This window comes from Equus quagga, chromosome 13 (assembly GCF_021613505.1).
Source record: "Equus quagga isolate Etosha38 chromosome 13, UCLA_HA_Equagga_1.0, whole genome shotgun sequence".
NCBI classification, from domain to species: domain Eukaryota; kingdom Metazoa; phylum Chordata; class Mammalia; order Perissodactyla; family Equidae; genus Equus; species Equus quagga.
Genome location: NC_060279.1, coordinates 46,540,469 through 46,551,187, shown reverse-complemented (window position 1 = coordinate 46,551,187; position 10,719 = coordinate 46,540,469). Strand labels below are relative to the sequence as shown.

Genomic DNA, 10,719 nt, shown 5'->3' with positions numbered 1-10,719 from the left:
CCGCGCGCCGAGGCTCGCCCGCGCGTCTGCGCCCGCTGGGGGGCGCTACTCGCCCACCCGCCCGCCCGCGCGCGGCGCCTCTCGGCGCCCGCGATTCTACTCCCGACGCTGGGCGCGCGCGCCGCCTCCTACCTGAGGGCCGGCGAGGGAGGCGGGCGGGAGGGCTGAGGGGGCCGAACGAGACCGTGGCAGGAGGCGGGAGGCGACAGAGCGAGCGGCCGCGGAGGACAGTGCGGGCGCGGGGGCGCGCGCGCGCACCCGGCCCTCGCTCCCTCCGTCGAAGCCCGGCCCGAGCCCAACCCTGCTGCCGCGCGCCGCCTGCCTCGCCGGGCCTAATAACAACGGCGCCCCGGGTCAGGTGGCCGCGCGCGGACAGCGCCTCCATTGGCCCGGCCGGGAGCGCGGCGCGCCAGGATTGGCCGGGAGGCGGGGCCTCGCCCGGGGAGGGGCGGGGCCGTGGCGGACGGGGCGGGGCCAGGCCGCGGGCCGCGCCTTTGTGCCCGGCGCGCGCTCTCCGCCCGCTCCGGCTGCAGCGCCGGCTGCATCAATAATTCAGAGCGGCGGCCGCGGCGGCAGCGGCGGGTGCGGGCTGGAGGCGGCGGCAGCAGCGGGGCCCGAGCGCCAGCGGCTATGCATCCAAGTGCGGCTGGGCAGCCGCGGCACCCCTGAGGCCCGGGCGGGGCTCCGGGAGAATCGCGCGAGGGGCGCGCTTGTCCGGGAGCGCAAGGAAGAGCAGCAGTGTCCAGAGCAGCGTCGGCGGAGCTGCTCACGGAGCCGAGGCGGGGGCTTCGGTGCGGGGCTGGGGCGGGGGGCGGCTGGTGCAGGCAGCCCCCGGGGTGGGGGGTGGGGTGGGCGCCGGCGCCGCGATGCTGGGCGTCGTGGAGCTGCTGCTGCTGGGGGCAGCGTGGCTGGCGGGCCCGGCCCGCGGGCAGAATGAGACGGAGCCCATCGTTCTGGAGGGCAAGTGCCTGGTGGTGTGCGACTCCAACCCCACGTCCGATCCCACGGGCACAGCTCTGGGCATCTCTGTGCGCTCCGGCAGCGCCAAGGTGGCTTTCTCTGCCATCAGAAGCACCAACCACGAGCCGTCCGAGATGAGTAATCGCACCATGATCATCTACTTCGACCAGGTGCGTGTTCCATGCAGACGGTTTGGTGGGGGTGGTGAAGAGGTGGAAGGAAATGCCTGATACTCTCCAAGGTCTCTGCGGAGGCGCGGGGACAAGAGTTCGGGATTGACTCTTGCCTACTGCCCTTCGTTCCCGTCTCGTTATAGGTACTAGTGAACATCGGGAACAACTTTGATTCAGAACGCAGCACTTTCATCGCCCCGCGCAAAGGGATCTACAGTTTTAACTTCCACGTGGTGAAAGTCTACAACAGACAGACCATCCAGGTCAGCCGCCGCCTCAGGGCCAGGCTCCGGCCCCGCTGGGGGCTCCTAGCCTAGGGAGTGAGCGGGCCCTAGGGAGGTGGGAGATAGAAGGGACAGCTGCGTGTGCCCGGGGCTGCTTGGAGGGACGGGGAGCAGGGCCTCACGGTTCTGTGGTTCGGGCTGTCTCTTGCTGCTTCCGTCGCTGGCCCTTGGAACCTAGCCCCCTTCTGAGAGGCGGTTTCCCTCCTCCGCCTCCTGGGCCTCTCCAAAGAGGTTCTCCCGCTTTCCCACGGGACTCCAGGGGTTTCCCATAGCGGTCGCTGTTAGAATCACAAACAGCTCCCGCTTCCGGAAGATTTCCGCGACCTTCGCCTTCAGCACCACGGACAGTCTCCCCAAGCCCTCGTCCCTGCTCCAAAGCCTACGAGACGCCCGTGCGCTTGCCTTCAGCGCCACGCTCGGGGACCTCCCGGGGTCCCTTTGGGGACTGACCCTGGGTTTTCGAACTAGCAGCCCGAACCCAAGTCGGTGATGGGTGGAGAGAGAAGGGAGGGGCGTAGCGCCACTCTCTCCTTCCTCCAGCCGCGTCCCAGCCAGCACTCGCCAGATTCCCAGAGGTGTGCTGTGCAGGTTTCCTCTTGGCGGAGACAGAAGGCGAGCGCGCGCCTAGGGAGAGGGCGCCGGGCCTCTGGCCGCCGAAAGGGCAAAACCAGGCGGTGGCGGAAGCGGCTGGGTCTGGGAGGGGAACTGAACCCGGGGTTCGGGAATGAAGCACACAGTGCAGCTCTGCGCGGGATTTCTCCTCAGTCGCAAGCCTTGTCTGGCGTCCCCACTGTGGCCTCATGGTGTCCAGGCAGGAGCCAGGGTGTCTGTTTGTTTTCCCGGAAGCGCCAGGAGCGGAGTTGCCCGAGTTTCTCTCTGAGCCTGGGGGGTCGGGGGAGGGGCAGAGACCTCGAGCCACCCACCGATTCCTTAAACTGGATAAAAAAGCACAGTCGGGATTCTCTGGGCGCGCTCAAGTGACTCCCGTTTCGGGGGCAGGCCCTGCCTCTCACCCACTGGGCCGCTTTCACCCCCGCTGGACCCTCAGCAGTAAGCTGCAAAGCCCCTTTTCGTCCCGCCCCGCTGCCCCCACCCTCAGCTGCGTCCAGGCCTTCATGGCTGTCAGCCAAGCCGCGAAGGGTCGCGTCCCCACTGCCGCTCCGGTACCGCCTGGCTTGCGCCTCTGAAGCGGGCCTTTCTCTTTCTCAGGTGAGCCTCATGTTAAACGGGTGGCCGGTGATTTCAGCCTTCGCTGGTGACCAGGACGTGACCCGGGAGGCCGCCAGCAACGGAGTCCTGATCCAGATGGAGAAAGGCGACCGAGCATACCTCAAGCTAGAGCGAGGGAACTTGATGGGGGGCTGGAAGTACTCGACCTTCTCGGGATTCCTCGTGTTTCCTCTCTGACTGGCTCATCGCAGGAATGGAGGCAGGGAGAGGGCGAAGGCAGGAGGGGGAATGAGAGAGGCTGAAATTTAGAGGACGGGAAAGCGGCACGACTTGAAACTTCCCACACCTCCCCAGCGGTGTCCGGGAAAAGGCGCGCGCCGCCGCGGTCGGACAACTTTGTCGGTTTCCTCATTAGAAGTCTATTGCGCTTAGCTCTGCGCACTCCCGTTTCCAAAAATAAACTCACCTCCCCATTCCAGTCGCAGTAACGAAGAGGGAGAGACTGCCTTGTCATTGTTTCTTACCCTGTGTTCATGTTCCCTACAATTTATAGAAAAGAAACTTTGTATTTCACTGTATAATGTGAAATATCTTCCTCCTCAGTGCCCCCTGAATCGTTCCACCTGCTGAAATCTAATATGCCCCTCCCCCCCTTTTTAGCTTGGAGAGGGGGTGTTTTTCTTTTTGGATGGGGGAGGTCGTTTTAATTTGGCAAGTATTGCTCTTCTTAAAACACCGCTCAAGAGTTAATTAGCTGGAGATACTTTGTCTTCGGCTGCTTGCTAGCAGAGAAAAGGACTCACCTTAGTGGTGACTGGTTCAACAATATATATATAAATAAATATCCTTTGTACACGAAGAACTCTTCCCAGTGGAAACTGGCTGTATTTCCGTATTTCTATGTCCTATTCGGAGTGATCGTGAAATCTAAGGCTGCTTGATGTTCTGACGCTTGTCCATGCCTCCGTGTCCTGTGGCTCACCAAACGCCAGGAGGTTCTTCCGGACGCTTCCTCGTCCTCTGTAACATACGTGTGAATAGCCAAGATTTAATTTTGCTTTAATCCAATAAAGTTGAAGGGGGACTTTTATTTTTCTGGAACAGCTTTCTAAACTCCGCATCCTCCCTGGCTTCGAGGTTTGGGGGCGGGATGCGGAAGGGCGAGGTTCAGAGGTGCCGGAGACTCTGGAGAACACTCCCTGAGGAAGGGCAGGCGCGAGGCTTCCCCGTGAAGCCGGCCTGCGCTCCCTTCTGCGCCAGACTCGGAACAGCCCCGCGTTCGCCTGTGCCCCCTGCTTTGGCGCAAACGTAAGAAATTTGGCCGGAATCTTGCTAGGTCAGGCGCGGCTGCCGGCTTGCAAGTGAAGTTTGGGTTTTTCGAAGTCCAAATGGATCAGGAATACGTAATCCCAATTAGAGGAATCGCACCCAGCCTGCCCTGAGCGGCACGCTTCCCACGCCGCTGCCCTGGATTCCCCCACCGCCGCCCCACCGTCCCGAAGCAGCATATGTTTCATGCCACCGCCTCTGAACCCGAGTCCGCCCGCCGTGTCCGGGGCGCCGGGCCCTGTGACTGCGCCCACCGCAGGACTTGTATTCAAGAGGTTCGTCCAGGAGTTTTGATTGTATCGGAACGTAATGTGAAAGCAAAATTGAAATAAACGACTTCGTTTTAAGTCTGGAAGTCTGACTCAGTTGCTTCGGCAGGCAGAGGCAGAGGGGAGGTCGGGTGCCAGAAAGCGGGTGGTGGCCAGCGGCCTCCGGACGGGAACCGCGGCCTGGATGCGCCCCCTGGATGGCTCAGTGGCTTTTTTCTGGCTGGAGATTCAGGGATGAATTTAATTAGCGCCGGGGGGCGGGGGGCGAGTTAATAATGGCGTAATAAGCAACGTTTCTCGAGTTATTCCTGCTGTTCCTGTGATTTAGAAATTCACCACGCACTCGGCCTTCCTTGGAACTCGGGCCCTGTTCCTCCTTGGCGCGCAGTGCAGGGGGCCGCGTCTCTAGTCCGCGCGCTCCGCAGCCCCCGCAGCCCGCGGGTCCCGTGGGGGACAGGTAGGGACCTCGATAATGAGGAGTGGACGCGAGTGCTTTTCTGTTCCTGCCCCACAGTTCTTCTCCCCACTAGCCAGTCGCCAGGGAAGTGGGGATAACGTGGAATAAGGAGCCCTACAGGAATTTTAAAAAAACCCCAAAAAACTGTTCCTTTTAAAAATGATACCTCCGTATTGTTCCGGTTGAGGGAGAGAGCTCAGGGAGAGCTGGAGCCTTGGGCAGCCCAACTAGCTGGACCCAACTGCTCTGCCGGCGCGGAGCCAGCCGGCCAGGCATGCAGACCCCGTGCCCCAGGGCCTCTCCTCGGCCCCGCGGGGGTAGCCGCCACCCAAGGAAGCTGCGTCTGGAACCACTTGGAGCTCACTGGGCTGCAGCTGGGGGGTCACCCCTCTTCCTGAGGAGGGGACCCCAGGCTGTACTCCTGCTGGGGGACTTTGGCAAGTCCCCTCTCTGGGCCTCAGTTTGTCCATCTGTATAAAGATAGAGGAATGTAAACATCTCCGGAAGTCCCTCCTGCTCTGAGGTCCCAGCCGTCCTCTGTCCCTTGACCAGGGGCCCACAGTTCTTTGGCCTGGGTTTTGTGAGTGCTGCCTACGCCTGAACTTCTCTGGCTGCTGAGGGCAGTCTCCTGGAGGCCAGGGGAAGTCCTCTGGGGCCTGCAAGGTGAACATAAAAGGGGAAAAAGGGCCCCAAGTCTGAGGCCAGGGGAGGTTACCCCTTGATTCTGCTCTGGCTCCAGCTGGCCCTTCCTAGGGGAGGGCCTCCACCTGCTGAAATGTCTGACCTTGGCATTGGAGACCCTCCTCAATCTGGCCCCAGCCCCTTCCTCCACCTGCCTACCCCTCTCCCTGCCATTTGATGGACCCACTGCTGTCTTGGGTGCTTCTGCACCTGCTGTTTCCTTGTTTCAAGTTGAAGTACCCTTTCTCTCCTCTACTTTTCAAAATCCTCTCCTTCTGGGGATCTAAGCAGTTCAACTAAAAGGCTGCTTCCTCTGGGAAGCCATCCTATCTCAACAGCACAGGCACTGCTTGCCCAAGATTCACCACCCTGTTTTCACCCTCCCCGCAGGCCTTGTTTGGCTCTGGTTGAAAAGGGAGACATCTGGGGCTGGGCCATCTCCTGCTCTGCAGTGGGGTCTCTGGGGTTCGGAAGTGCTAAGCTGGCACTCCTGCACTAGAGGGCTCTGGAGAAATATGGGGTTCTCCACCCCCCAAAGTACCCTCATCCTCAGGCCTGAGCCTCCTATTAGCCTGGTTGGGGCTGTGGATAGCTGTCCCCAGGGATCTGGACTTAGAGGCCTCGCTGGGGCCTGGCACGTGTCACTTGGGCCACCGTCCTCACTTCTGATTGATTGTTACCTCTGCCGGAAGCAGGTGAGTCAACCTGTGTCTGAAAATTGTGCCCCAGCTGGGAGAGAACCAGAGACCACCAACTGGTGTGTTGGGGATTGACATGGTAGAGAAGAAAGGGCCAGGGGCCAGGCACAGACCACCCCCCTGCTCCCAACCCCAGGGGATCGATGGAAAGGTCTACTCTTAAACTTTCAGTGATTTCCTTCCATGCTAAGAACCCTCTAGGCCCTTCCATATCTGGGCTCTGCCTCCTGCTTTCATCTCAAATAGAACGATCAGAATAGAGCCTGTAGGGGTTCCAGGACCACCCCCTCATTTAGCCTCACCCTCTGTCTGAAAGACTCCTCCCCTGCCGGTCACTTTGGTTACTTCCTCCTCTCTGGCCTCAATAGTAAAGCTCACCTCCTCCTGGAAGCCTTCCTCACCCCAGATGGGCCTTCCTGGCCTCCCTCTTTGGAGTGGTGCCTCCCCACCCCCTTCTCCAGTTCCCTGAGGGTAAAGGCTGTGTTGGGGGGTCTGTTGCGGGCAACTCAGGGAGGTTTCTAGGACCCAACGAGCCCACACCTGATTCTAGGCCCTGTTTTACAGGCAGTGCAAGGCGCTTCCGGGAGCCGCGGGCCAACGCGGGATCCCTGGCGAGGAGCCGGCCCCTCGCTCGCTCGCTCCCCAGCCGCGGCCCCAAGGCAGCTGCGCCGGAGCGCTGACGCCCGTAGCCGGCCTATGAGAACGTGATCGCCCAGGTGCAGCGGGAGCCCCACGCCGCCTCTTGACCGCTGCCTTCTTGGGGGAGTGTGCCGGGGGACAGGGCGGGGCGCGGCGAAGGGCCAGGACGCTCCCCCGGGTCCTGGGACCCCGCGGACCGAGGGGGGCGATGAAAGACCGGGTGCGCGGACGCGCGCCCTGCCCTCTTCCCCTGGCTCGCTCTGTGAGCTGAGACTGCTCTCTCCTCTGAACCTCATTTTCCTCAGTCCACAAATGCGAGGGGTGGGCTGGAAGATATCTGGCGTTTCCTCCAGGTCATTCTTCTTTTATGATCGACGCGTCCTTGAGTCTAAGCCTTCCCCTCCCCCCATCCAGCCACCCACCCTTCAGCGTGGGCTTGACCTTGTAAACAGTGTGGTCCTTGTAAACTCTCTGGGAGGGCTGCGGTGTCTTTGAACCGGGAGTTAAGCCAGGAGGGAAGGCGCAGGCACCCTTCCTTTGAGCCAGCGGAGGCGGCTGGGGAAGGTTCCCAGGGGCCACTACAAAGGTCTCTTGATCTCTGTGCCCAGCTCTGCACTGAGGATACAGCCACACTCTCTCTGGGCCTCAGTTTGCTCATATTCCAAACGGGCACAATAATGCCTTCCCAACAACGTGGTTGTGAAGACTCTGCTAAAAGGTATGACAGATGCTCAGCACTGCCTGGCATACAGTAGGTGCTGAAGAAACTGTGGCAGCACTAGGAACAGTGGACACCTGGTGGAAGCAGGACACCAGGGAACATCTGGGTAGATCCCTGCACAGAACAGATGGGAAAACAGAAACCAGAGTGAAGGACCCAGAGCAAGCGAATGGGAGAATTAGCATCCTGTGTCCTTTCTTTGCCCTGCAGTCTCTCCCCGCCCCTCCAATCCATCAGGGAACAGGGGATTTAACCCCCTAGTGTCTATCATCTCCATCCCCATTGCTCGTGCATTTGCATCCATCGCTGTGGATGAATATTCTGTCTGCCTGTCTGCCCACTCCCCCATCAGGGCACGAGCCCTTCTGCATGTCTGTGTCCCTCTAGAGGGAGAACCCCTCCAAGGGGGCCACTGCATGCTGCTCATCTTGCTTGGCCCAATGCCTCCCATGGGGCCTGGCACAGAGCCAGTGTACTGTGATGGTGTCATGAGGGAAACCAAACTGAGCCTGGCATGATTGCAGGACATGGCCCCCACCAATGAAACTGCCCTTCAAAGGAACTTCCAGGCCCTCACAGCCCCACCCCATCACTGACAGGACTGCTGACATGGAAGTGCTCCCAGACCCTGCCCAGGCACCGGCCCGTGCTCTCACTCCTCCTGTGTCACTCTGAGCTCAGCCGTCCGCAGGAAGGCCAGCCATGAGTGACCCTGGGAGAGCTGGAGCGGGGCCAGGGAGGAGCATTAGATGGATGGGCGGCATACACTCCTGTTGCTAGGTCTTCTCACTGGGAAATGCTTCAGGCAGCGGTGAGGAGACACAGTGTAGCTGAAGTCGGGAAGGAGAAGTTCGTGATTATAAAGAAAGGGCTTCTGGTTGTGTGGTCACAGCCCAATGCTGAGGGAGGTCTTTGTTTCTCTTGCTGAACTCTGAGGAGGTCAGGGAAGAGGTATGGGGGAGGCACCAGGGATTGCCCCTGTCTGAACTTTAGGGCTCTGCTTGAGCCCCATCCAACTCCTGGGCCAAGCCCTCTCTGACCCCACCCATCAGGGCCTCACTCTCTGCTGACCGCCTCAAGGCTCCTCTTCAGATCACACCCTGACTGCAGCTCTGCTGGACGCTTGGCTCCCCGAGGATTGGCCCCCATCTGCTGTTCTCTACAGTGTGCCCAGGGCCTGGTGCAGTGTCAGTGGGAGACACTCTAGAAATGTTCCTGGAGTGAATGAGTGTGTGAACACGTGAGTGGGGGCTGATGGAGGGAGGGATTGCTGGTTGCATCGTGAGTGCATTTGCCTGGTCCACCAGATTCCACAAGGTACCTACCTTGTTATCAGCCATCCTTCCAGTTGCACCCTCAGTGCCTAGACAGCGCCTGGAACAGAGGCAGCACGCCAAGGTCATCTTCAGTGAGTGGATGAGGATGTTCAGGACTTTGGCAATGGGACTCGCTGGCCCGTGAGATTCTGGAGTGCAGGCTTGGCGTTGTGCTCCTCTCTAAATCCCACGACCCCTGAACAGCCACATTTATTTTACGGTGGAATTGGATTGTGCCTGTCATCTGGGATTGGCCTCATAGCACAAGTTGTCCTTGTATGCTTGCCCCACCCCACCCCCAACGTACTGTCAGCTCCTTAGAGGACAGGGACCATATTTTATTTTCCTCAAAGGGCAGGAACACCTTCCTCTTTCCCCATACCTAATATCATGATTCAGTATTGGTTGATTGGTTCTTTAATCCTGGATGAAGCCGTTAAATCTGTGCAGTGGGTGGGGTTGAAGCCCCCAGGTGATGGTGCCAATCAGCTAGTGAAGCCCAAGGTTTTCCATGGTGCTGGCATATTGGCCAGGTGTAAACAGTAGCCACACCGTGCCTCTGCCAGCGAGGGAGCTGGTATTTCCACAGCAGCCCTGGGCTTGTGGCTAGCCCGGGGGTCGCTAGGTTTTGTTCTAGCTGGAAGCAGAATGACCTCTGACATCCCCTCACAGCTTTGGGTTCCACTGCAGACCATGGAAGTGGAGCGGGCACAGTTGGTTTCCTCTAAAGAAGATCAAGGATTCCCCAAATCCCCCCCCTCTTCCTCAGAGCCAGTCCAGCAGGGACTTCAGCCCAACAGAGAGTTCTCTGGAGTGCTCTGCCAGCCAGCAGCAACCTGCTGACTCAGGAGAGCCTCCAGGAGCCTTTTCTTCCATCATCAGAAATTACTGCATACTTTCAGGGAACCTTCAAAGGGGGGAGAGGGAATTACTGACAAAGGAGAGGCAACTGGGCATCTCGTCCTCCTCACTTAAAAGGAAGCTGTGTGCTCTGACCGGATCCTGCACCGGATAGACTCTCTTTTGTATTCTGAGAGGCTCAAAAATAAACTCCCCAATGTGTACTTCTGCCGAGAAGTTCAGATGATTTTATAATGACTGAGCGGCCCCAGATATGGAATTAAAATGCAGCTGCAAAGGAGCCTGCTATTTTACTAACTGGTCTCGATCAAAGTTGGTCAATTTAGGTCTCAGCAATGTTCCAAATGATCTTTTTCTCTTTGAAGGAGTTCATTTCAGGTAGACGGATTATTTACTTATTCTGAAGATGCCAAGAGAGAGGGGACGTTAGAAATACCAATTGAGCTGTGGGGGCAGGCTCACAGCTCATCCTTCGTGTGGCATGTGAGTTCTGGTGCTTTTCCTTCCTTCCCCTCTGGGCTTGGATGTTTCCTGAGTGGGGACGTGCCCAGCAGGCCTGGCAGCGTGTGGGCCTGTAGTCTCCATGTGAGTGACAGTGGTACTCTTTGAGGCTGCAAAGTTTGCAGCTGTCTTGATGGCCCAAGTGTGTCCTTGTCTCTGTTACAAGAAGCTGGGGTCCAGGCTGAGGGCAGAAACGCACCCGTTTCCCAAGGAGCGAGACTGCACAACCTTGAGGGTCCCATTCCCACTAGAAGTCTACGAAATACAAGATTCTCTGGGCGACAGGAGGGGTCTTCAGGTCTGACTTTCCAGCTTAAAACTGTGCCCGGGCTCCTGCCTCCTAGCCCAGCCCACAGGAAAAGCCCTGTGGAGACTGGCTCTTGGAGCTGTGACGTGAGTCTTCTGGCTCCTCTCCATTCTCCCCTCAGTAGCCAGAGCGAGCTTCTCAAAACAGAACCCAAACCACCTCACGTGGACTCTCTGCTCACAGCCACCCAGTGCTCCTCCACACGCTGTGTTGTTCACAGTGGCCTCCAGGCCTCCCTGATGTGCCTCTCTGCGACCCCGTCTGCTGTTGCTCTCCTCCAGAGCAGAGGAGCTCATTCTGGCTTCCTGTCAGTTCCTGGAATATGCCAAGCTCTCTCTTGTAGCAGACCCTTT

The 10,719-nt window shown here is 59.1% G+C and overlaps 1 protein-coding gene across 1 annotated transcript; it reads left to right on the top strand.

The window, feature by feature from the left end:
• Positions 1-866: 866 nt before the first annotated feature.
• CBLN1 (cerebellin 1 precursor) lies at positions 867-2,824 on the top strand. The gene is made up of 3 exons (XM_046680163.1): positions 867-1,130; positions 1,277-1,396; positions 2,627-2,824. Exons 1-3 carry the CDS (start codon positions 867-869, stop codon positions 2,822-2,824), a joined length of 582 nt encoding a protein of 193 aa, XP_046536119.1.
• Positions 2,825-10,719: the final 7,895 nt, after the last annotated feature.

Coding starts and splice junctions, on each gene's coding strand:
- CBLN1 (XM_046680163.1), top strand. CDS start 867: ATGCTGGGCGTCGTGGAGCTGCTGCTGCTGGGGGCAGCGTGGCTGGCG. Junction 1,131..1,276: donor TGATCATCTACTTCGACCAG/GTGCGTGTTCCA, acceptor GTCTCGTTATAG/GTACTAGTGAACATCGGGAA. Junction 1,397..2,626: donor ACAACAGACAGACCATCCAG/GTCAGCCGCCGC, acceptor TCTCTTTCTCAG/GTGAGCCTCATGTTAAACGG.